This window comes from Miniopterus natalensis, chromosome 13 (assembly GCF_054644295.1).
Source record: "Miniopterus natalensis isolate mMinNat1 chromosome 13, mMinNat1.hap1, whole genome shotgun sequence".
Classification (NCBI taxonomy): Eukaryota; Metazoa; Chordata; class Mammalia; order Chiroptera; family Miniopteridae; genus Miniopterus; species Miniopterus natalensis.
Genome location: NC_142093.1, coordinates 62,500,483 through 62,526,900, shown reverse-complemented (window position 1 = coordinate 62,526,900; position 26,418 = coordinate 62,500,483). Strand labels below are relative to the sequence as shown.

Genomic DNA, 26,418 nt, shown 5'->3' with positions numbered 1-26,418 from the left:
TCCAGCTGGTTTTTCAAGTTGAATGTTCTGCAGTTTAGCTGAAGGTCCAGTGCTAGGAGCAAGTGGATGGAGCTTCCCTAGTCTGCCAGCATGATAGGATCCTAATAGCAGCATTATTAATAACAGCTAGAAAGTAGAAACAACCCAAATATCCATCTAAGTGGATAAGCGAAATGTGGTATATCCATACAATACATATCAATTGGTCATAAAATGGAATGAAATACAGAAACTTGCTAAAATATGGATGTTAAGTGAAATAAGTGAGAAAAAACACACCATATATTGGATGATTCTATTTTTATGAAATGCCCAGAATAGGTAAACCTATAGAGACAGAAAGTAGATTAGTGGTTGCCAGGACTTGGAGGGAGGGAACATGGGAAGTGATTGTAATAAGCATGGGATTTCTTTTTGGGATAACAAAATTGGACAGTGTTGATGGTTATGTAACCTTGTGAACATAATAAAAACCACTCAGTAACAAACTTCAAGATGGTGCATTTTATGGTATGTGGGTTATGCCTCAATAAAAATGAATTTCCTAAGTGAATTAATGATTTTCAACTTATTTGTTTCATGGTGGAGCTTGGAAGGCCAGATTGTTTAAGGGTGTGACAGAGGTGGTTGGAGGAAGCAGCACAGTGTGATAAGGAATACGGGTATTGCACTTCTGCAGGGCTGGATGAAAAATGCTTGTTAATCAAGACGCTCCCACTGCTAATGCCACTCCACTGGCCTGGGTGCCACCTGGGAGGCTGTTTTAGATTCTCTCCTCCAGCTAATAAATCAATTTTGGAAGTGAGTGTCCTCTCCCAAGCCTGCTGGAGATGGGCTTTTACAGAAGGCAGAGTGCCTTGGACAGCGGGAGCCTCTGACTGATGCGACCGGCTCGGCTGGGGCGAGAGAACCTGGCAGGAATCCCAGAGTGACGAAGTCACGCCAATGAAAGGGCGGGAACGGGGTAAAAAGGAAGAGAGGCATAACCTTTACCATTGTGTTTCTGCAAAAATCCGATGACTTTTTCCAGCACGGTGGTTTTGTCCATTTTCCGTGTGTTGCCAGGGAGCATGGAGCTTAGCTCTTTGATGAGAACATTGAACTGGTCCCGCCGCTTCTTCTCAGACTTGTTTCGAGAGGCTCTGTGAACACAGGACGCACAGGTTACTGGGCATTCTTCTTCGTAAGGGCTTTCTTACGGGGCTTCCTAGCAGCGCAAGCTCTGTTGTGATCACATCAAGACTCAGGGAAAGTAACATTCGCCACAGTTCAGAACTGAATAAAGGAGACAGAAAAATGTTTTGTTAGACCCTTGGCCACAAAGAGAGGCAGCGTTAATAAGTAAGTTCTGCCTCATGCAAAATTTTACACAGATTAGCTGTCGCCAGATGCCACTCACTCTGACTTCATAGAGCTTGACCTTCAGAGAGCAAACAACATGCCTTTCAGATGCTGCAGCCCAGAGGAGTTTGCTCTGATAGTCCTTCCTCAGCCTCAAACCATGTCCCCCAACACAGAAAATCCAGCCTCTGGTACCAAGTCACAGAGGGTCCTGAGTGTCCAGCATAGCCAGTGCCATCAAGGGCATGTGTCCTGGCCACTGCCCCAGAGCTTGTTATCCTGCCCAGGAGACAAGGCAGGACCCACATGAGACCATCTGCAAGTCAGGCCCAACCCAGGGCCAGCAGGGGACAGGGACTGCTCTTGGCTGTCAAGCTGGTAAGAGTGGCTGAGCTCTTGAAGATGACATAGAAGAATCCTCAATGATGTTACTAAGTGGGAGAAGCCAATCTGAAAAGGCTACACACTGTATGATTCCAGCGACACGACATTGCGGGAGAGAGAGAACTATGGAGGCAGTGAAAGCGTCAGTGGCTGCCAGGGGCTGAGGTGGTGAAGGAAGGATGGGTGGAGCACAGGGGGTTCTGAGGGCAGTGAAACTACTCCGTATGGTACCATCATGGTGGGTACAAGTCATTAGACATTTGCCCAAACCCACAGAATGTCCAGCACGCGTGAGCCCTGATGCAGACCACGGGCTCTGGGGGATGACGATGGGTCAGTGTAGGTTCCTCAGCTACAGCAAGTGTACCGCCCTGGGCGGGGGTGTTATAATGGGGGACGCGTGAATAAGTAGGGGCAGGGGTGTATGGGAAATCTCTGTACCTTTAGTTCTTTTTGTGAACCTACAAGCTCTAAAAAATAAAGTTTATTAAAAAACTGATACACGACACTGAACACCTATAGGGACCAACTGGAGCTGCTCAGTTGAGGAGAGGGGAGCCCCCTGGAGGCCCCTCAGAGGAACCCCAGGATCCCAGGGAACTTGAATAGAAACACTTAACGCAGGAAGCCTGCCCTCGCCAGAGGAAGCCTGGGAAGCAGGGCCACTTCCGAGGCCGCGATCCTCACTGACCCCACAGGCCCAAGGGCTGGCTCTCAGCTCCACAGGACAAGTCCCTCATCATGGGTCAGCTTACTCAAAGGTGATGCAGGGCTGGGAAAGCTGACCTACCCCTCCCAAATTCACCCAGGACAGAACGTCCCAAAAGTCAGCTCACTGAGAGATCAGGGGCCAAGCTGCAGGGCCTGTCAATGTGCTCCAGGCACCCTGGGGCCTGGGGCCTGGGATCAGGGTGCTTGGGGTTGCTGATCAATTATCAGGAGGTCACTGGCAGTCAGGACAGGGTGCTGGTGGCTGTGACAACTCAGCTTGTTCTCATCAGAGGACTCACCTTGCTTGGGGTAGGTGTCAATACCTACAGGTGTCTGTATCAAGTGAAGGTTCTGTTTCCCCAGGCAGCCCTTGGAAACACAGGGAGACATCGCAAGGACCCTTTCCTCGATGGCGTGGTGGCCATAATGCCTCTGCTTGCCTCTGACTGATAGCACACAACCTGTCTCTATGTCAACACCCTGCCTGTAAGCCATCTTTTGTTGACTATAGCTCAGTTTGGGCTGTTTTCTGACAATACCTGACGCAATTCCTCCAAGCTCACAACCCATACCTCAGGGCCCCTTCCTTTCCTGACTTCCCCCTCATTCCTGCCTTGCGGTTTGAGAGGGCCTGAAGCCCTCGGGGGGTTCGTACACGGCCTTGCTCCTCCCCGAGGGCCGTTCAGGTGGGCGCTCGCAGTCGCACACTGACTGAGGCGCAGCAGGAAGACCCTGGGTGCCCTTTGCGTGGCCCAGGGTGAAAGGCAGTGCACAAGCACATGGGAGAGAAGAGAGGAAGCGTTCCGTGCTTCCAGCGGCTGTCTGCATTATACATACTTTTTCGGCCTAGATTTTAAAGTGACATGCAATCTCCTTAGCCAGAAAAAAGCTCTATTCCTGTCCTACTCCGCCCATATAAATGATCTGTGAGCTGAGGATGCCCAGTTCGCCGTCACTCCGTAGTCTTCAGTGGTTGAATGACAGAGAACGTGGCCTGGCAGACGACATGGTGAAGGCTCGTCTCATAACCTCAGAAACAGGCCTCCACCTGCAACACACTGGTGCCCACTGGAACTTGGTCAGATCAGCTGGACCCACAGCTCTGCAGTAGGAGAAAGACGACAAACCTCGAAGGGCCTTATTTACAATAAGGAAGTCTGCTGGCCAGGCCAAGACACCACTCCCAAGGCACCAGGACAAGCCTTTGGGTCTGTTTCTCCTTTAAGGCATTATTTACATTCAATAAAATTCATCCATTGTAAGTGTATAGTTTGATGAATTTTGGTAACTCTGAAACCACTACCAAAACCCGCAGGTAAAGTGGTTCCCTTATCTAAGGATTTCTCCGACGCCTTTGTTGGTGACCTTTGATGACAGCCACAGAAACCACTGTCTGCTGTTACTTCAGTTCTGTCTTTTTTAGAATTTCATACAAATGGAATCAGAGTCCATCGACTTTCATTCAGCATAAAGTTTCTGAGATTTTCCACATTGTTACATATATCAATATTTCTTTTTTTTTTAAAAAAATATATCTTTATTGATTTCAGAGAGGAAAAGAGAGGGAGAGAGAGACAGAAACATCAATAATGAGCGAGTCATTGATCGGCTGCCTCCTGCACGCCCCCGACTGGGGATCGAGCCCGCAACCCAGGCATGTGCCCTGACTGGGAATCGAACCCCGATCTCCTGGATCCTAGGTCGACACTCAACCGCTGAGCCACGCCCGGCCGGGCCATATATTAATATTTCATTCCTTTTAACTGCCAACTAGTATTCCGCTGGGTTGTTTCCTGCTTGGGGTATTAAGACTAATGCTGCTCTGAATACCCACGTCCACGGCTGTGTGCTGACAGAGGCCTTCACGTCTCTTGGTAAATACACAATGTGAAGTTGTTGAGTCATGTGGTAAATGTACGTTTGGCGTCATCCGAAGCTGCCATCGTACTGCATGAAGGGGCTGCACTTTTTTGCAGTTCCAGGAGCAAAGCATGAGGGTCCCAGCTGCTTCACATCCTCACCAGCACTTGGTATTATCAGTCTTTTTCCCCTTAGCCATTTAGTATTATCTATTCTGGTTTAAATTTGCATTTTTCTGGTGACTAGTGATGTTAAACATCTTTTCACATAGTTGATACTCTCACAGATCATCTCAAATCTTCTGTCCACTTTTCAGTCAGGTTGTTCTTCTGATTGAGTTTAAGAGAGAGAAAGAGAAGAGAGTTGGGATGAAGGGAAGGGGTGTGTGCATGTGTTTTAAATACACATTGATACAAGCCTCACCTTTCGATTTTGAATGCAGGGCTCAACGAGCCCCAGGTTATCTTTCCTGGTGTCCCTCAAGGGACACTGGTTGCATAGATCACATTGCGAGGCATTTACTATATAAGAGGCACCATCTGAAGTGCTTTAAACCCTTAATTCCTTTCATCCCAAGGTAGGGAGGTTTCATTCCCATTTCAGATGAGGCTGAGGCACCGAGAGGCGTGTAACCCCCTGACATCACACGACGAGGGACTAGGAAGTGGGGTGCAGGCTGCTGGGTGCCCAGGATGTGAAGAGACCACCGGCTCTCTCCCCTCCTCAGCTCCCTCCAAAACCACTGTGAAGGCGTCTGCTCCGGAGCTTTGCAGCCGTGTCTGGGAGCACAGGGCCCGGAGCGGCGAATTCTGCACCGGGAGTAAGTGCTGCACAGAAACGGCCTTGCACGCTAGCAGGACGACAGAATTTGTTTCCAGGTGAGAACACTCCCGAAATCAACTAAGAACACCTCAAGAGCTGTTACGCAGGCACAGTGAGACACAGGCCAGCAGGAAGTTCAAACAAACTGCCAAGGAGGTTCACCGAGAGGGGCCACGCGAGGAGCCGGGCGCCTGCAGGGAGGGCTGCCTGGGAGCTGGCCCCAGGGGCGGCCGGCAAGTGGCGGGGGCAGCAGAGAATGCTGAGGGTTGAGTCTGACAGGAGAGCGGGGACGTGTGGGAAAGCAGAGTGGCGGGGCAGTGAGGCCAGGCCATCTGGCCTCAGCTTCTGGATGTGCCTGGGCAGGGCTCCTGGCGAGCCTAGGGCAGGGAACCGGTTAGCACGTCCGGAGATGGGGAGGAGGGACCACATTAGGGGAGGTGAGGAAGACGGGGGCAGGCAGGGGTGGCTGGCGGGAGCAGCAGGCGTCCTGCGGCAGGCGCTCTGCCCCCAGTCAGCACCGGCCGCGCCTGCTGTGGGCAGGGCCAGGGGAGCTGGTGGGGCCAGAGGCAAAGAGGCCCCGGCCGAACTCCATTTGTCCAGAAAAAGTACTGCTGATGGTATATACCTTCAAAAGCGTTTTCTTTTTATCTTCACCTGAAGACATGTTCACTAATTTTTTAGAGAGAGGGCAGGGGAGAGGGAGAGACAGAAAGCGGCAGAGAGGGAGGTGGAGAGAGGAGAGAGGGAGGGAGAGAAACGCCGATGCGAGAGGAACATCCGTCGGCTGCCTCCGGTATGTGCCCTGCCCGGGAATTGAGCCCACGGCCTTTTCGGCGTAAAGGGTGATGCTCCAGCCAACCGAGCCACGCAGCCAGGGCTACCTTCAAAAGTTTTTACTTAAAATTAACATACAGTAAACACGACTTTCTATTTGGGCACAGGTCTATAAGTTTTAGCACGCGTATAAATCCATGCAGCCGTCGTCACAATCCAGACGAAGCAGCTCCCTGCGGACTCCCTCGCTCCCCCGCCGCCCCCGGCCCATCACGGTGGGCGCCTCTCCGGGGCAGCAGGCGGGGGCCGGCCCGCGGCGGGTCCCCTTGGAGCCTGGCCTCCCCCCCCCCCCCCCCCCCGGCAGGGTGCCTCTGGCCTCCCCCAGCTCCTGCACCTGTCCCTGCCCTGCCCTTCCCGCTGCCCCGGGGCCTCCCTGCACAGGGACCGCTGCTGGAGGACACTCGCTTGTTTTTCATTTTCAGTGACTCTGGACAAGCGGTGCAAACATTTGTGCACACGTTTTTGTGTGAACGTAAGTCTTCAGCTCTCCAACGAAAGCAACCGGGGAGTAGGACGGCCGAGTCCTGTGGAAAGTGTGTTTTCATCTGCACATGTGCACAGCCTGTGGACACAAGCAGCAGAGTGGGGGAGGCCGGGGGGCGGGGCTGGGTGGAGGGGAGCGAAGGGGGAAACGGGGCATCTGCAATACTGTCAACAATAAATTAAAAAAAGAAAAAGTGTATGTTTTAATTTTATAAGAAACCACCGAACAGCCTTCCAGCAGGGCTGTGCCACTGGCCTCCACCTTCACCACCCAGTGACCCAGACGCTGAAGGGAAGCTGGTATTGCCAGTGCCTTCTGTTTCAGCTGGTCTGGGATGGCAGTGCCATCTCGCTGGGCTGTAATTTGCATTTTCCATGGTTAATGATGGTGAACATATTTTTATGTGTTTTGCCATCTGCATGTCTTCTTCGGTGAAGCATCTATTTGTATCTTGTTGCCTATTTTTAAATTGTTTTTTTTTGTTTTCTTACTATTGAGTTTTGAGAGTTCTTCATATATTCTGACACAAGTCCTTTGTCAGACATATGATTTGTCAATATTTTTCTCATTTTTAAAAAACATATTTTCTCCCAGCTTGCCTTTTATTTATTTATTTTTTAAAAAATCCTCACCTGAGGATATCTTTTCCGTTGCTTTTCAGAGAGAGTGGAAGGGGGAGAGAAAGAAAGGAGACACTGATATGAGAGAGATATCGATTGGTTGCCACCCACAAGCGCCCCGACTGGGGCCAGGGATCGAGCTGCAACAGAGGTACGTGCCCTTGGTCCGATTCGAACCCGGGACTCTTCAGTCTGAGGGCTCACACTCTAACCACTAAGCCAAACCAGCTAAGGCCTTGGGGCCCTTTTAATCTTAATAGGAAGAAGAAATGAAATGAAAATTTTTTAATTCCAAGGAAGTCCAAGTTAATTTTTTCTTTTATTCTTTTGGTGTCAGGTCTGGGAACCCTTTGCCTAATCTCAGGCCACAGAGATTTTCTCCTGTATTTTCTTATAATAGTTTTACATATTTTACATTTAGATTTATGATCTATTTTGAGTTAGTTACTTGTATAGTGTATAAGGTTCAGGCTGAAGTCTGCTTGCATATGGTTGTCCAGTTGTTCCAACACCATTAAAAAAAGACATTTCTGCACTGACTTTATAAAAGGTCAGTGGGTCACATCTACGTGGGTTGGCTTCTGGCCCCTCAGCCTGCGGCCCCGCTCCCCGGAGGCGCCCCGGCCGCGTGGGGAGCCTGAGCGGCTCCGTGCCTTTGTGTCCCTGGCCCCCTCTCTGAAATTCGCAAGGGGACACAACAGCGGCACAGAGCAGTTCGTGCGTCAGCAAACGTGCTGCGTTTCCCTACGGGGAAGGAACGAGGCACTGTCAGGACTCCTGATCTCTGAGCCGGACCAGGAGTGAGGATGACACCAATAAGAGGAAAAGTGGCCGTGATCGCGCGTGGGCCCGCTTCACAGGCAGCGGGCTGGCAGTGTCGTCAGCACAAGCCTCTCCAGCACCCGGGGGCAAGAGCCGCAACACCTAGCAGACCTCTCCACTAGAGTCTTTCCATGGTGTTGAACCCCAAGGCTGAAATCTTTTAAACTGGCCCCAATAGATTGAGTTCTGTTAGCTGAGTAAGCAGAACAGGGTGATGGGGGACACGGAAGATGCTCTCCGAATCAAATCAGTGGGTCAAACGGAGCCAACGCTGATAAAATCAAATGCTTCCCAATAAAGCTGGAAAGCAATGGCCAGCATGGGTGATGGAATCACGAGCGGGCTCCCCTTGCTGCCCAGAGCAGCTGGGTTTTTGAATAATAGGCGTGCGGTTCCACGAAGAACGGATCTGTATCCGTGGAGGGTCTTTGTGGTGAGGAGCTCAAAGCAGTTTATGAGGCACATGATTTTCACATTTACGATCTCCACTGGGAGGTAGAGTGGTGAGGTTCCCGGAGGATCGAATGGTCCAGAGCAGCTGGGTGCGCATTACACGAGGTAAAGAAGAGCTGGGTTTCCGTCCTGGGTCTGCCACCTACGCCAGGGGAGAGCGGGCGAGGCACCCCCACCCCCACGGGCCTCAGCTTCCTCTTATGAAACAGTGAGGAGGCTGATGCTGGGTTATAAACGAGAGCATTTAAAATTCTCTGAAAGCCGCCCCACCCCCTGGGAAGATGAGCTCTGATCCCCCTCCGGGCGAGCACAGGCCGCTGGCCTCAGTGGCTCCTTCTAGGGAATGCAGTGCGGCAGGGGTGACAGTGCTCGACGCTCGGGGCGGGGAGTAAGAGGACACGCAGCTCCCCCACTGGCTCCCTCCGTGATCCCCACCCCGAACCCTGTCGCACGCTGCGAGCCAAACCTCCGCGGGGAGAGCCACGTCCTGGCGGAGGCCCAGCCGACAGGTGGTCCCATAGGCCACCTCTGGGCTATTCTGGCTGAGCCCGTGCAGGCCAGTTCTTCCCAAGTTACAGGTCCAGGAGCAAAATGCACAAGTGCCTTTGCATTAACCCTGTAAATTCTGGAGTGATTTGTAACAGCAACAGACACCCAGGATGGCTACTGCCTAAAATACTGACACCCAAGGTTCCTTCCAGAGCAGGAATTCTGACCCATCTTAACGGCTGGCTAGCTGCACATCACAGGATAAGACAGACACAGGCAAGGCTGTCGTGAGGCCTCCCAAACCTGAGTATTAGAAACGGAGCAAAAGGGACCTGTCTGAGCATTAGGTCTTAGCCTCTTCTGTAGCCTCCACCAGCGTCCTCTGCTGCGCCTGACGCACTGAGTGGTTGTAGAAGGAGCTCACATTTTCTTGCAGAATTGACATATGCCAGGGAGCAGCTGTGACAATGCCAGGCTGACAGGCACGAGGGCACTGTAAGCAGCCGCTACATTAAGATGGTTTTGCCCACGAAAGGGGAACTTGCAGGAAGAGTAAGTTAGAGTGTGATCAGTCACATGAACAGAGATCTGATAAGAGTATTCCTGTTAAAGTTGGGTGGAGATGTAGAAAAATGTGATACGAAATAGATCAGGTGGTATGATTACACAGTAATCATTGTTTATTTCAATATTTTTCAAAAGATTTTTGGTATTTTTTTATGTATAAGAAAATGTACAAGGATTACGAAAATAAAGTTGAGATACCTGTTGCATGAAACAGTTTTGGCCAAAGGGTCTTCCATGGAAAATCATGAAGAATTATGTGGAGAAAGTGCAAGGACCATGGCCACAAAAACTTACTTTTTTGTTACTATTTTTTTTTCAGATAATTAAAAAAATGTATGATAACAAAATGGAAGAGATTTTTGTTTAATCACTAATCGCAGTCTTAGGTCCTTTAATGTGCTGAGGAGCCCGGAGACTGTCCAAAGAGAGAGACAGTCACAGGACGGCCCAAACCTCTGCTGAAGGGCATTTCCTGGGACCAGTGTTTCCCAGGATACAGTTTGGGAAACTGGCAGAAAGCAAGGTCCCTAAGGTCAGTGCAGTCCACTCCATGCCCAAGCCCGGGCCCTGGGACAGGAACACCCCTTGTCATCTCCCTGCGCACCGAGGCACTGAGGTTTGGGGGCACCACTGAGCTCGGAGCCTTCAGCAGCCTGGTCATCTGGGTATGTGGGGGAGAAAGGTCACCCCACGTGGAGCAGGGCAGGGCAGGCTGGTGCCACTCTCATCTCACAGAGAACTCCAGAAACTCAGTCGGGTTTGTATGCAGAGGCTGGGGGGAGCCTGTGGGGATGCCTGGGCGCGGAGGCTGTTCTTGTGTTCGAGATGTCAGGGGGGCAGCTTAGTCTCACCCAGAGCTACAGGAAAGTGTTGGGGCCCAAGTGGGAGGCCGGCTAATTTCCCCGTGATTCTTTCTTAATGGTTGCCCAGCGCGAGCTTCACCGGAGCACAGTCCTGAGGAAGCTGCTGCTGAGACCCTACAGGGAACGCTGGCTCTTCTGAGGAAAAGGAGTGTTTTCAGGATGGTGAATTTCTGACCATCTTCTTACAATTTAAAATTAATTGGAATCACTGAAAGGGCTTTTGGTGAATTGCCTGTTGCCTCGAATGCCCACTGGTTGGTCCCGGGTGTCCCTGAGCTAAGACATTCTCACATTTTTAAGCTTACCAAGCCCATGTTTCTCCTTCTGACAAGTCTTTGTAGCCAACTAAAGGATCCCACCAGGATAGAAGCCAAAAGCCCCAAAAGAGGGGGGTCCCTTTTCCATTCTGCTGTTTACTGGGCCATAGTCAGAACTAGCATTCTGCAAGGACAGCTCCCCTTTCTCCTTTGCTTTGAATCCAGAATCACTTATGTGGAAACTGCAGGGTAATATGCATGACTGTGTATCCTGATACCTTCATGTTCTCGCAAGGCTCGCTGTCCCATTAATCACCAGATAAAACAAACATAAAGGAAGCCTCAGGCAAATTTTACTGCCGTTTTCCTGCCGTGTAGGGGCTAACATGATGTACCCAACACCAGTCAAGAGCCTATGAAAGAAAATCACAGCAAATTTAGCAGGACAGGCCCTAGCTAGGAGCACGAGCACACACCGCGCAGGGCCAGGCCTTTCTGCTGGGCACTGGGCCTGCCACAGGGCGTCGGCGGGCGTACGGAGCTGGCTCAGCCTCCGCGGACTAGGCCAGCCTTTCTCTCAGACCCAGGATTTACAGCTAGAGAAATGAGATGGTAAAATGAGGTCAGTCTCTCCTCTTAACCATAGGACTCTCCACGAAGGAGCACTAAGAAAGCAGAGCTTAGACACTCTGATCACCATCCCAGCTTTGTCCACACAGACCCCACAGGACATGCCCTTTCCCTCGATGCTTGTTCCCAAGGGCTCCCCAGCTTGCCCAGCCGATCTCCCAGCTGCTCACCACGCGGCTCAGTGAGCTGAGCTAACCAATGCTGACGGCCCGTGGAGGCCTGGTTCACACCCACCCCCACCCGGGACCCGGGGCAGCAGCAGCAGGCGCAGGCTGCATCCTTGGCGAGCCGCACACTGCGACCTGGTCCCGACACTGCGCTGCTGACGCTGGGACTACGGGCTGGGGGCAGAGATTAACAAGCCTGTTAGCTTGTGTTTCAGAGCCAGCCTGGGCTCCACCCGGAGCCCCCGGGCAGCTGCACTTGCCCACACTGGGCTCCCACTGAGAAAAGGGGCACAGCTGAGACTCTCCACCGCCCTCCCTCCCCAACCAACACACCGCCGGTCCTGGACGCAGAACTTCCCAGCCCAGGAGGGAATGCGGCGTTAATGAACGCTGACGAGCAATCATTTAACGTGGGATCAAAGAAAGAGGGTCACACGAAGCAGCGGCTTCTCAGGGCCCAGCTCTGGCGGAAGGAGAGCAAGCTGGTTTCACGAAGCTGCAGCTGGGGCAACTCGCTGTCTTTGAGAAGCAGGATTCCTGCCCGCACTTTCTGTCCTTGGGCATGTAGTGAATCCAAAGCAGCAGCTTTCAGGGCTGTCCTGAGAAGCTGTTAGGGTCCAGATTTTAGCAAACGGTGCCTGAATTTGAGTCCCTGCCTGCTACTGACTGCTGCGCGAGCCCTATGCCTCAGCTTCCTCAACTGCAAGATGGGGCGAATAAGAACTATGTGGAGGGGTGTGGAGAGGGTGAGAGTTAGTGCCCGGAGCCTGCTGCAGCCTCAGTTCCAGCCCCCCCCCCCCAGGGGCTTAGTTCCTGCAGTGACCCAGGAAGAGGTTGCTCCTATTCCCACCCCCATTTTACAGAGGGACAAACTGAGGCTAAGAGACGTTTAGTGACTCATCCAAGGACAGAAAAAAAAGTGGGGAGAATAAAAACCAGGCCTGTCGGACTCTAAGCTGTGCACTTCCTGCCCCTCCACACACACAGAACTATGTCAGAATCAGTTAGGAAGACATGCTTATGACTGGGACACAAAATGGTAAAAGGTGAGCCTCACTATCTCAATTAAACTGTTTCCTTTTGAGTTCAAGGACCGTGTTTTTGTCTCTCAATTAACAGTCCCTGGGTTTACATGGAAATTCACAGAAGAAAGTGCAACCATGGCCTGGTTCAGAAAATTTGATAAAAAAATCCAAATAGCCCTGGCCGGTGTAGCTCAGTGGTTAGAGTGTCGGCCAGGGCACTGAAGGGTCTCGGGTTTGATTCCTGGTCAAGTGCATGTACCTGGGTTGTTGTGGGTCCACTCCCCGCCCTGGTTGGGGTGTGGTGGGGGGCAACCAGTCAATGTGTCCCTCTCACATTGATGTTCCTCTCTCCCTCTCCCTTCCTCTCTCTCTAAAAAAAAAAAAAAATCAATAAAATCATGTTCTTGGGGGAAGATTAAGAATTTTTTAAAAAAAGTACTTAACCCATTACTGCCTGCGTTGATGGGCCAGGCACCAGAGAGCACATGGTGGCCAGCAGCCACCACTGTCGATCTTTCCATTACTGCTAATGAGGATACCTTGTAAATGTGTTATTGTGAAATGCTCTGCAATCAATACTTTTAAAAAAGAGCTTCTTGGTATATTTTGTGGCTGATTCCCAAAATAATTCAAGAGGAGGGAAAGACAGAAATGGTTACCCTGGTGCTGCAGGTGAGAAAGTAGAGGATTTGAGAGGAGAAGGGGTTGCTGGAATTTATCAGCTAGGACAGGGCCAGCTGGGAGCGCAGCTCAGGGCCCTGCCTCCAGCCCTCTGTCCACAGCTACCTGGGCAAAACCAAGAGGCAAAGCACCCAGAGGAAAGAACTGGAGGCCGCGTGCCCACGAGAGAGCAGGAGGGCGCTATTCTTGTCTGGTCTGGTCTGGTCTAGTCTATTCACTTGCCTGTTGCTTGGGACCACGTGGGTTTTGCAGCCCTCCGAGGTCATGGCCTAAGGTCTGGAAAGCACTGCAGGAGCTGTTTCCTAACGCAGGGCAAGGGTCTGCTACTTCAGAACGAGCTGGGAAGTTATTTGTGTTGCTGTTGAAATTTTAAACACATGGAGCAGGAGCGGTGAGGGTAGGATGACCCCCAGTGCTGAGCTCCCAGCTTCTATAGCCCGTTTTGTCTACACCTCTGGCGGTATTCCCTGTTCCATGGTTGTTTTTTTTAAAGAAAATACTTGGGAAATTAACAACCAATACAGACTCCCTCTGTGTCCCCCAGACTCAGGCCTAGCAGGTCTTCAGGGGCTGGTCCCATCCCCAGGTGATATGGAAGGACTGACCCTTGGAGCCTCAGAACTGGTGACTTCTGAGGGCCCCACCATTTGCAAGTGTAGGATTCTGTAAGCGACAGCCAGGCCATGGGTTCTGTGAAGGGAAGCGGGCAAACCCTTCAGGTCTGCAGGCACATGAGAGGCTGTCCCAGGACAGAGGGGCCCACCACACACTCAGTGGCAGGAGCAGGAAGGGGTGAGACTGAAGGAAGCGGCTAGCCTTCTGTCCTCACAGTGCCCTATGCTGGGCTGGCACCCTGCAGCCCAATGATTTGTGTTGCTTACCAACTGCCTCCATTCACCTGTGCCCTCCTCACGGGCAGGGGGCCTTTGACCTCCCTTTATTCCCCAGAGCCTAGCACAGCAACTGTCAACTCAGGTGAATCGTGTGACATCGGTAATATTTGACCAGATGTTACCTGGAATCTTTACATTCAAAATATCAACTTTCTGACTCCACCTCATATACAGTAAGTATTCAATGAATGGCCCATGAGGGACTATGCTCTGACACACCAGCTACCAAGCTAGTGTTTCTGGTTAACCCAACAACAGTGCCAGGCTGCTGTGCCCCAGGTGCAGGTGAGGAAATGGATACAATGCACCTGGAAGTGCTCAGCACAGTGCAGGTGGTCAGTGTGTTCAATGTGCAGGAATGATTGTTACTATTGCTGCTCAAAGCCAGGCAGCTCCCTGACACCAGAGTCAGGAGCTGAGCCCAGGCCCACCTGCTCCAGTCCAGCTGCCTTACCAGGCAGTGTGTCGTGGAAAAGCTGCAACCGGGGGCCTCTGAAAGCAGACTGAACTCAACGGGGTTAACACACGGACATGTGAAAAATATAAAACCACTTGGCAAGTGCCAATGAGTAATTTCTGAGTAAGGAACAAAACCAAGGAGCTGGTCTCCGTTCTGGAATAAAGCACTGCAGTAGTTCAGGGAGGGCACCGAGCGCATGGCCCTGTGGCTCTCCTGCCGGACAGGCCAGGCTCAGGCCGGCCGGCCACACAGAGCCCCGCCGAAGCAGGAGGCCGCTCCTCTTACCTCTTCGCTCTGTCTTTCTCATCTTCATCCATTAGACTTTCTACGCTGTTTTTCCTGCAAAAGAGAACAGTGATCACTGACTGCTGTCTGCGTCTAGCTCTTTCTTACAGATCTTTCTGGTTGTTCCCATTTTAGTTTTATCTAAACCACATGCCTTAGTCCAGAGGTTCTCAAACTTTTTTGTCCAAGCAACCCTTTGTATACTCACAAATAACTGAGGACTTTAAAGAGCTCTTGTGTACATGGGTTAAAACTGAGAAATCTTAAATACACACCACTTATTCTATTAGGCATCAGAGTGATGCACTCGTCAGGTGTCGAAGAACATCCAGGAAAGTCCACTGCACACTCATGAGAGTAAAATGGGCAATCTTAGGTTTACAGAAAATGCAAAGCCATTAGAGAGCGTTCCTATGTATCTTGCACCCAGTTTCCCCTATTATAAACACCTTACATCAGTAACGTACAACTGACACAATTAATGAACCGTTATTGATACATTATCATTAGATAAACTCGATATTTTATTAATATTTCCTTAGTTTTTGCCTACTGTTCGTTTTCTGCCCCAGGATCCCTTCTAGGACACATTAACTTTAGTCATTGTGTCTCCTTAGTTATCTCTCCGATGTGGTTGTTGCTCAGATTTTCCTTGTTTCTGATGACTTTCACAATTTTAAAGAGTGTCTGTAGGGTGTCCCTCAGTTCGGGTTTGTCTGATTTTTTTCTCATGGTCAGACTGGACATATGAGTTTTTAGGAGGAGGTGCTCAGAGGTCAAGTGCCCATCTCATCATGTCACATCAAAGGTATTAACAGGGCACATCACTGTCCATTGACCTTAGTCACCTGGATGAGGTGGTGATAAACTTACTTTTAAACTGTATGTTAGTTATATTTCCACATAATATGTGCACTTTGCTTTTCCTCGACTTTCAGATATCCCTTATGGGGAACTGCTGAAGTGTTCTTCAAAGTGCACCAGTAGCAAGAGAGCTCCGGTGGCTCCTCGTTCTCATCAGTACCCGGTATTGCCAGTCTTATTGATTTTAGTCATTCTAGTGGGCTTGTCATGGGATCTCCCTGGGATTTGAATTTGCATTTCTCTGATGACTATGGTGTTGAATATCATTTCACAGACTTCCTGGCCATTGAGATGGCTTCTTTTGTGAGGTATACAAGTTTTATACCCATTTCCCTCCTCCCTCCCTCCCCCCCGTCCTACCTCTCCCTCCCCTCCTTCCTCCTCCCTCTCGTGCCCCCTCCCTCCCTTTCTCCTCCTCCGTCTCCTCCTCCTTCATTTCAGATAAAGACTCTCTAAGTTTAAAATGGTAGATCCAACCTAAAAAAAATATAATGACTATATTATTTCCCATTTTTAGATTCTGATACATATTTATTGAACTTCAATCAGATTAACAATTGGACCCATTGCTTTAAACTTAGAGTCACTTCACGGACACATGTCAAACTTATTATTTAAAAACATAACTGGGGGAAGAAAAGATGGCTGCAGAGTAACTGCTGTCTACATGCCCTTGTTCCCAGCCAGGGACTGGATTTACAGCTAAAATACTGTGTAATCAACTTGAAAACCAAGAGAAGTGTAGCTGACTGGACATATTATATCTAAGTAGCACCGAAGAAACAACGTGGAGACTGGTCTAGCAGAAGCAGACACAAACAGTGAATACATGGTGGTAACGGTTTACCTCTATAGACACCCAGCCTAAAGGGTTAACAGTTGTGCTACGGCGCCCATCAAGACATCTTGAGACTGCACCTGCACAGCAGATTGCACAGTATGGTTAGGGTTGAGCCTCATAGTCAACCAGACTGAGGGTCAATCCCAACCATAAAAGGGCCATTAGCAATCAAGACCCAATTACAACAGGAGGGTTGAAACAACCCACACAAGAGACATTTCTAGAGAATCTAGCTCAGAAGATCAAGGAGACTGCACCACTGGGAGCCACAGGACACCTACAAGAGAAGGTCACCCCATCAAAACTGGGAGTCATAGCAATCCTTTCTAAAACATAGAAACAAATACAAAAAGACAACCAAAATGGAGAGAAAAAGAAACAGGCCCCAAATGAAAGAACAGGAAGACACTCCAGAAAAAGAGCTAAATGAAATACAGGCAAGCAATATGTCAGCTAGAGAATTCAAAGTAATGGTTATAAAAATGTTCAGAAAACTTAGTGAGAGTAACACCACCATGAAGAAGGATATAAAAACCATGAAAAATAATAAGCTGAAAATGAAAAAATGCCACATCTGAAATACAGAATATACTAGAAGGAATTGTCAGTTGACTGGATGAGGCATAGGACTGAATCAGTGAATCAGAAGACAAAATAGAAAAAAATCACTCAATCAGAACAGAAAAAAGACAAAATAATTAATAAGCAGAACAGTTTAAGGGAGCTTTGGGACAACAGGAAATGGAACAATACCTACATTATAGGGGTAACAGAAGGAGAAGAAAGTGAGCAAGGGATAGAGAAACTGTTTGAAGAAATAATGACAGAAAACTTCCCTAACCTGGTGAAGGAAAATGTCACACAAATTCAGAAAGCACAGAGAGTTCCCAACAAAATAAACATAAAGAGGTCCACACCCAGACACATCATAATTAAATGGCCAAGATTAAACACAAAGAGAGACTCTTAAAGGCAACAAGAGAGAAAGGCAGTCAGTTACATAAAAGAAAGTTCCCATTAGGTTGTCAGCTGATTTCTCAACAGAAAAACTTCAAGCCAGAAGGGACCCGTGTGAAGTATTCAAAGTAATGAAAAACAAGAATCTGCAACTAAGATTGCTCTGTCCAACAAGACTGTCATTTAAAATCAAAGGTGAAATAGAGAGCTTCCTAGACAAAAGAAGGCTATCACCAAACCAGCATTGCAAGAAATGCTAAAGGGACTTCTTTAAGAAGAAGAAACATATAGAGAGGAACATAGCATTAAAATGGTAATACATAAGTACTTATCAATAATAACCTTAAATGTAAATGGACTGAATGCTCCAATCAAAAGTCATAGTCTAGTTGGATAAGAAAACCTGACCCATATATATGCTGTCTACAAAAGACCCACCTCAGAACAAAATATTCATACAGAGTGAAAGTGAAGGGATCGAGAAAAAATTTCCATGCAAATGGAAATGGAAAGAAAGCTGGGGTGGCAATACTTACACCTGACAAAATGAGCCTCAAAATAAAGGCCGTAACAAGAGACAAAGAGGGTCACTGCATAATAATAAAGGGATTGATCCAAAAGAGGAAATGACCCTTATAGACATATATGCACCCAATATAAGAGCACCTAAGTATATGAAAAATTTTTGGTGGACTTTAAGGGAGAAGAGGTTGACAGCAATACAATCATAGTAGGAAACTTTAACACCCCACTGTCAACAATGGAGAGCTCTTCCAGACAAAAAAAATCAACACACTAGACCAGATAAAATTAACTGATATTTACAAAATATTTCACCCCAAAGCAGCAGAATGTACATTCTCAAGTGCACATGGGACATTCTCAAAGACAGACCACATATTAAGACAGAAGTCTCAATAAATTTAAGAAGATTGAAATCATGTCAAGCACCTTCTCTGACTGCAACGGCATGAAACTAGAAATTGACCATGACAAAAAACCTCCAAAATATTCAAACATATGAAGGCCAAATAGCATGTTATTAAACAACAAATGGGTTACCAATGAGACCAAGGAAGAAATAAAAAATTACCTCGAGACAAACAAAAATGAACATACAACCACCCCAAATCTGTGGGACACAAAGAAAGCAGTCCCGAGAGGGACGTTCATAACTTTACAGGCCTACATCAAGAAACAAGAAAAATATCTAGTAAACAGTTTAACTCTACACCTAAAAGAACTGGAAAAAGAACAGCAAGAAAATCCCAGAGTAAGTAGAAGAAAGGAAATAATAAAGATCAGGACAGAAATAAAAGACATAGAGACTAAAAATAAAATACAAAAGAACAGTGAAACCAAAAGCTGGTTTTTTGAAAAGATAAATAAGACTGATGAACCTTTAACCAGATGCATCAAGAAACAAAGAGAGTAGACACAAATAAATACAATCAGAAATGAAAGATGAGAGGTAACAGCAGACATAACAGAAATACAAATGATTGTCAGAAAATATTACAAACAACTATATGCCAACAAAATAGACAACTTGGGTGAAATGGACAAATTCCTAGAAACATACATCTTCCAAAATTGAATCAGGAAATAGCAGAACATCTGAACAGGCCAATGACAATTAATGAAATCAAAGCAGTAATAATAATAATAAAAAAATTCCAGCAAACAAAAGTCCTGGACCGGATGGCTTCACAGGTGAATTTTACCAAATATTCAAGGAAGAACTAACACGTATCCTCCTCAAGCTATTCCAAACAATTCATGAGGAGGGAAGACTTCCAAGCTCTTTTTACCAGGCCAGCATCCTCCTAATCCCCAAACCAGATAAAGACACTACAAAGAAAGAGAATTACAAGCCAATATCCCTGATGAACATAGGTGCTAAAATCCTCAACAAAATATTAGCAAACTGGATCCAGCAAGACATTAAAAAGATCATACACCATGCCCAAGTAGGATTTATTCCAGGGATGCAGGGCTGGTACAATATTCACAAATCAATAAATGTGACACATCACATAAGCACATGGTCATATCAATAGACGCAGAAAAAGCATTCTACAAAATCCAGCACCCATTTTTGATAAAAACTCTCAACAAAGGGGGAATAGAGGGATCATACCTCAACATAATAAAGACTATATATGACAAACCCACAGCCAACATCATACTCAACGGGCAAAAACTAGAACCATTTCCACAACACAGGGGTGTCCACTCTCACCCTCTTATTCAACATAGTACTGGAAGTCCCTGCCACAGCCATCAGACAGGAAGAAAACATAAAAGGCATCGAGACTGGAAAAGAGAAAGTAAAACTGTCATTATTTGCAGATGACATGATATTGTACGTAGAAAACCCTAAAGACTCCATCAAAAATCTACTAGATTTAATAAATGAATCAGCAAAGTTGCAGGATAAAGCTATAGATTCAATATAATTCCTATTAAAATACCAATAGCATATTTTACAGAACTTGAAAAAATATCCCCGAAATTTATATGGAATCATAAAAGACCTGTTGCAATAGCTATAGCAATCTTGAGAAAGAAGAACAAATTTGGAAGGATCACAATACTTGATATCAAACTATACTACAAAGCCACTGTAATAAAAACAGCCTGGTCCTGGCATAAGAACAGGCATATCGATCAATGGAACACAACAGAGGGCCCAGAAATCAACCCAACCCAAGCCATTATGGTCAATTAATATTTGACAAAGGAGGCAGGAGCGTACAATGGAGTAAAGACAGTCTCTTCAATAAATGGTGCTGGGAAAATTGGACAGGCATATTCAAAAAAATGAAACTAGACCACCAACTTACACCACACACAAGAATAAACTCAAAATGGATAAAACATTTAAATGTAATTCATGAGACCATAAAAACCCTGAAAGAAAACATAAACAATAAAATCTCAGACATCTTTCATAGCAGTATTTTTACTGATATGTCTCTGACTGCAAGGGAAACTCAGGAAAATATAAATAAATGGACTACCTCAAAATAAAAAGCTTCTGCACAGCAAAAGAAACCATCAACAAAATGAAAAGAGATCCCACTGTGTGGGAGAACATATTCACCAATGATTCATTCAATAAGGGGCTAATTTCCAAACTATGCAAAGAATTCATGCAACTCAACACCAGGTAGACAAACAGTCCAATTAAGAAATGGGCAAAGGACCTGAATAGCAGTTTTCCAAAGAGGACATACAGAGGCCAAGAGACATATGAGCAAATGCTCAACGTTGCTAATCATCAGAGATTCAAATTTAACCCACAGTGAGGTGTCACCTCACACCTGTCAGAATGGCTCCATCAACAAATCAACAAATGACACGTGCTGGTGAGGGTGTGGGGAAAGGGGACCCTGGTGCACTGCTGGTGGGAATGCAGACTGGGGCGGCCACTGTGGAAAACAGTAGGGAGGTTCCTCAAAAAATTAGAAATGGAGCTGCCTTGTGACCCAATGATCCCACTTCTAGGGATATACCCTAAGGATCCCAAAATACCAATCAGAAAGAACATATGCCCCCCTGTGTTCATAGCAGCACAGTTTACAACAGCTAAGACCTGGAAACAGCCCAGGTGCCCATCAGTAGCTGATGGATGAAAGCTGGGGGACATTCACACCATGGACCCTACGCAGCTGTAAAGAAGGATCTCGTGCCCTTTGGGACAGCATGGAGGGACCTGGAGAGTATTATGCTGAGTGAAATAAGCCAGGCAGAGAAAGACAAACATCACATGATCTCACTCACATGTGGAATCTAAAGAACTTAATAAACTGATGAACAGAATAGATTCAGTGACATGGGAGCATGGAGCAGACTGAGGAATCTGAGGGAAGGTGGGTGGGTGGGTGGCTGGGTGGGGAGGGAGAGATTAACCAAAGAACTTATATGCACATATGCATAAGCCAAAGACACAGACAATGGTGTGGTGAGGGACTGGGGGGACAGGGTGCAAGGGGTCGATGGGGAGAAAAGGGGACATCTGTAATATTTTGAATAAAAAAATTATGAGTATACAACCGAATAATCCATTTTGTGGACATTAAGACAACTCAGGTGGACTCCGCGGCCTTGATGCCTTGAACGGGGGGGCATGGGTACTATTCTAGATTAAAGGAAATTATGGAGACATTCATTATAAAAAAAAGAAAAAATGCTGAAAACTAAAAGAACTTGAAACCAGCACTGGCCTGTTACTCAGTCGTTAGAACACTGGCCCGGGGCCACACTGATGTGACGTAAGGCAGCCACCGCAGGGCAGCTCCTGGGAACGGTGTCTGCGCACCTCGCGGCTTTGGCTGGAGATGGTCTCCAACAGTCATTTCCTTCCCCTCCGACCCCACACCTGCCCTCCATGGGCTCCCACGCCCAGGACAGGGACCTGGGTTTCTCTAATGCTTCCCGGTGTCCCGGAGCAGCCCCTGCCTTACAGTCCCATCACCGCCCTGCCGTGGTCCGCACGGCCGCCTGGAGGCTGGTCACCTCCATCTCCTCCGGGGACACGCGCAGCCTGGTCCACAGCCCAGCCTGAAGGAGGGCCCGCCTCTGTCCCGCAGCACAGCAGGAAGGCGGGGCGCGGGCAGGGAGCCTCAGGGCACCCCACAGGAGGGCCGCGGGGCGCTTCCTCCGGGGAGCCCCTGGGCGGAGGCAAGGGTGGGCTGACACCACTGGTCAGCAAGCCCGTGGCCGGCGCACACAGACTCGCTGGCCGCTCCGCTGCTGGGCCAGGCGGGTGTCGGCCCCGCAGGACCAGGAGGCTCCAGCCTCCCTGCTTTGCACGATCAGATGCTCGTGCGGCAAGTTGAAGGCGGCGTAGAAGCGCTCTCTCGTTATTCACATCTGGGCCTGGGTAACACTGAAGAAACCGCAAGAGGGATGGGAAATAGTTTTTCTTTTTAAAAACAGAGACTGAGCCCTGGCTGGTGTGCTCAGTTGGTTGGCATCACCCAGCCGGGGATGTGCAGGAGGCAGCTGATCGATGTTTCTGTTTCATCCATGTTTCTAGCTCTCTCTCTCTCTCTCCCTTCCTCTCTCTGAAATCAATAAAAATATATTTTAAAAAATACCTATTTTAAAAACCCCACATTCTTTAAAAATAAATAAATAAAACAGACTGAGTTCTCTCCTGTTACAAATGTCTAATGAAGTGACCCCAATAAACGCACAAATTGCCCACTGGCTCAGCTCCCCTCTGTACCCAGCTCCAAGGCCCTGGGTGGGCTTCAGGGTGTCAGGGAGAGTCTGAGCTATGGCCCCTCCGTCAGGACTATGTGGTCACGGCTCTGGGATTAGAAAGGGCTGGCTCAGGACACCCTCGGTAAAGCATTTTGCTGTGCACGGAACACAGGAGTTCGTGATGTAAACTGCAGATAGAGCTCTAGCTTCTGGTTCTCTCATGCCAGCTCAGTAATTACGACTCTCTGGTCCTACGATTTTCCCCTGAATGACACTACCCTACGCCCGCAAGCAGCAACACGGTGGTATTTCAGCAGGGAACAAAAGCAGTGCGTGTGTGTGCGTGTGTGTGTTCCAGGGGGATGTGCGCGCCCACTAGTGCACTTCTCTCGGCTCAGAGAACACACGTCAAATTGTTAAGCATCCATTCACAGCTGTGACTTCAGCCCCAACCCGTCACATCTTCCCCCATCCCTATTCCCTACCTCTAAACTGCCACAATGCTGTCCGCTGTCCCCACGCCATGGCTGCCCTCGTCATCCCCCAGCCCCCCCCCCACGGCTGGGGAGGCACTTCCACCCACGCGTCACCGTCCTCACCTGATTATAGCCTCAATTCATTTCAGCCATGGCCAGCCCCCCCCCCAGCGGTGGCCCTGGACAGAGGCAGGCATAGTTCCCATCCCCTGTGCCCTTGGCAAGCAGCAGACACTCCAGCGCTCAGCACAGGCTCCAGGACACAGGGGAGCTTCCACTTAGGGGTCTGTTTTTAATGTTTGGAGAGAAGCGGGGCCTTTGGTTCCCAGCAAGAATTCAAGGTAATGCGGGATCAGCGGGGGGGGCCTGCGCTGGGATGCAGGATGCCCTGTGCCTGGACCTGTCCCCGAGTCACCTCGGGTGCTGGGTCCTAACCCTTTACACTAATGGAGGCAGGGCAAAGCGATTAAACCACGTTCACCCAGGAGACCGCCATCCGCACGCTCGGACGCCCCTTGCTCTGCGCGGCCCCTCTGGACGGGCTAACAGGCTCCGGCTGAGTGGGCGAGTGGCGGCAGGCCCGCCCGAGCTCGCCTTCCACCGCCGAGAGCTCCTGAGGGGTCTCGGGGCGCCCGGCCAGGCCGGGTGGCCTCGGGCCAGCCTCCGAGGGAAGACGGGACCCAGGTGAGGCGGAAACACAAGGAAAGTTTGGGGAAATGGTTCCTTAAAAAACCCCAGACCCTACTGTCATCCCCCGCTTTCAAACACAAACTGACCCATGTCTTCCTGGTGGTGAAACGGCCCCCCCCCGCACAGGTGCCACCCCAACATCCGCACCAGCACCCCGGCCCACCCTGCTGCTGCCCCCCGCTTGTGCCTTCCCCCACCTGCTCCTGACGCCTTTCCCCTCGACTCTCCCATGGCTACTGGTAGCAACTGGACAGGCCGGGGGCAGGGGTGGACATGAGCCAGAGGTGCCAGGGCGGGGGCACAGGGCCCTGTTGAGGGGAAGGGCACGGCACTGCCTCTGTTTACTGTGTTTGGTCCCAGCGGCCGTTGTCCGGAAGGAGAGGCCATCCCTTTGGGCCTCTTGGGCTCAGAAGTTGCACAGAGCTCCAACCGGGTTGAGGGATGTTCCCCCGGGGCCCAGGAGATCCCACCTACTTCCAGGGGCTGGTGTCCGAAAGCAGTCATCTTGGTAGGACGCAGCACAAACTTGGAGCACGATGCTGGTGTCCCAAGGGGGCCAGGTCCTGCGCCCCAGGGCTTCTGGGAGAGACAAGGCCCCTGGCTCACCCCCTCAAACAGCTCAGCCAGCCCCTGGAGCAGAAGCAGAAGCAGAAGCAAGCTTCTCAGCTGAGCAGCAGCCCTGTGGCCAGGTGGCCGCGGTGCCACATCCATAAATGCAGAGATGTATAATTTTTAGAAGGCTCTCTTCTAAAATGCTGGACATTGTGTCCTCTGTTTTTATAACAAAGGTATTAGGAGGTTTTGTCCATAACCCTTTGAGAAACGTTCAGACCTAAAAACCCATGACTTTGGTAAGGCTCGCCCAGCCTCTTTCAGAAACAACCTTATCTGAAAAGTTTCTCTTTGGCCTTTTAAACACAGAAAAGGCAAAGGCCAGAGGGCCCCTTGGCCTCTGTCAGCCAGTCCCTCGTTCTTCCGCTCCTGGCCCTGGGCCTTTGTTCACACGTTCATTCAGCACACACAGGGTGTCTCAAAAACGTGCACACACTTTACAGCGGACAGCTCAACTGATGCTTCTTTCCTTTCAGCCAGACTAAGCTTTGAACAAAGGAAAGGCACCCTAAAATGCTTCTGGAAGTTAGAAAACGCAGTTGAAGTACAAACACTGCCTTTATAATCATTCCAAATGTGTACACGTTTTTTGGGACACCTTGTGTATTGTGTCCTGGAAGCCCCCACACCGACAAAGGGGGACCCGTGGCTAAGAGGCAATGGTCCAGAAAGATACTATGTTCAAACTGTGGCTCTGTTATTAACCAGCTGAGTGACTCGGGCAAGTCACTAAACCTTTCTATGCCTCAGTTTCCCACTTCACAGGGCAGCTGAGACTTCAGGACACGCTATCTGTAAAGCACCTAGAGTGTGAGCCACGAGGTAAAAGCTCAATGAATATTAGCTCAGGTGGTGGTGATTATTATAGGATCAGGCGCCATTCAATAACAATTGGCCATGGATGTCAATTAGCTTTATTTTTAAATTCCAAAGATATTCACAGCTACCAGGGGACCTGCTGCACAGCAAGTCCTTTAAACGTCCCCTGCCATCCAGAGGCTCCTGCACTTCAGCTTCATTACACTGTTTCCCGAAGAGCTGGCGACAAGTGTTCCTGAGAACTGAACTGTATTTTAGATGTGAGTGGCTCAGGCCACTCGTTAGAAGGGCACAGACCCCCTCAGTTATGACCCCTCTTCAGCAAAGCCTGCAACCTCTGCTTAGTCTGCTTAACAAAATACCACGCCTGGTTTCAGGAGGTCACAGCTAACTACCAGTTTTTTTAAAACTTCGAAATTCACGTAAAAGGGGGGAAAGTTTGGATTCTTTTTTTGATTTTAAATAATTAGTTTTACATATTTTTGGCTAAATTTAACAAGGCTGAAAATGAAATGCTGTTAAAATCAACTGACTCAACATTAGTCATGTCTTCTATTCAAAGCATTCATTTTTTGATTCACTTTATTTTTTAAATATGTTTTTATTGATTTTTAGATAGAGGAAAGGAAAAGGAGAGAAAAAGAAACATGAATGAGAGAGAAACATCGATTGCCCACCTCCTGCACACCGCCTACTTGGGAGCCCACAACCCGGGCATGTGCCCTGACCGGAATCGAACTGCTGACCTCTTGATTCAAGCTCAACCAAGGAGCCACACTGGCCGGGCCGAAGCATTTATTAATGCAGCAGCAGCAGCTCTGAGCATGTTCCGTTTACTTGATACCTTAACTAAGGGGGTGAGGCTGTCTTACGGTGTTATATTCTTATGTTTACCTCAGTGAAGTCCTGCAGCTGTCAGTGCCCAGAGTACGCTAGACTCTGGTCTATGGAAAAACCACCCACTTCTTTAGAGCAGAGCCAATCAGTCCAAGACACACTCACACTGTGAATGTTATAAACAGGAATAAATTTCATTTTTGCAAACTTGTTTGAAAGAAAGGAAACCAACAAACTAATAAATAAACTAAACTGAGATGTCTGGTTTAAACAAAAACATTAACCCTTTTTTCATTGTTTTCTGAGGGAGAAGCAATACATACACATCGCAATCCACTCCACTTTCATTAAGAATAAGAAGGCAAAGGGCTTACTTAGCCCATTCTCATTAGGCCATCAGGTGCCCTGTTACATGTATGTATGTAATTTAAGTGCATATATAAGTATACATATATATATA

General features: G+C 48.6%; 1 protein-coding gene across 1 annotated transcript in view; it reads right to left on the bottom strand.

Annotated features, from left to right (window-relative positions):
* NPAS2 (neuronal PAS domain protein 2) overlaps positions 1-26,418 on the bottom strand; it is a 137,024-nt gene that overhangs the window by 63,262 nt on the left and 47,344 nt on the right. Inside the window, exons 2-3 of the mRNA XM_087823796.1 lie at positions 14,649-14,702; positions 994-1,142 (exon numbers count right to left, since the gene is read on the bottom strand). Of these exons, the coding sequence (XP_087679922.1) occupies positions 994-1,142; positions 14,649-14,702 (203 nt within the window). The remainder of the gene's footprint in view (positions 1-993; positions 1,143-14,648; positions 14,703-26,418) is intronic.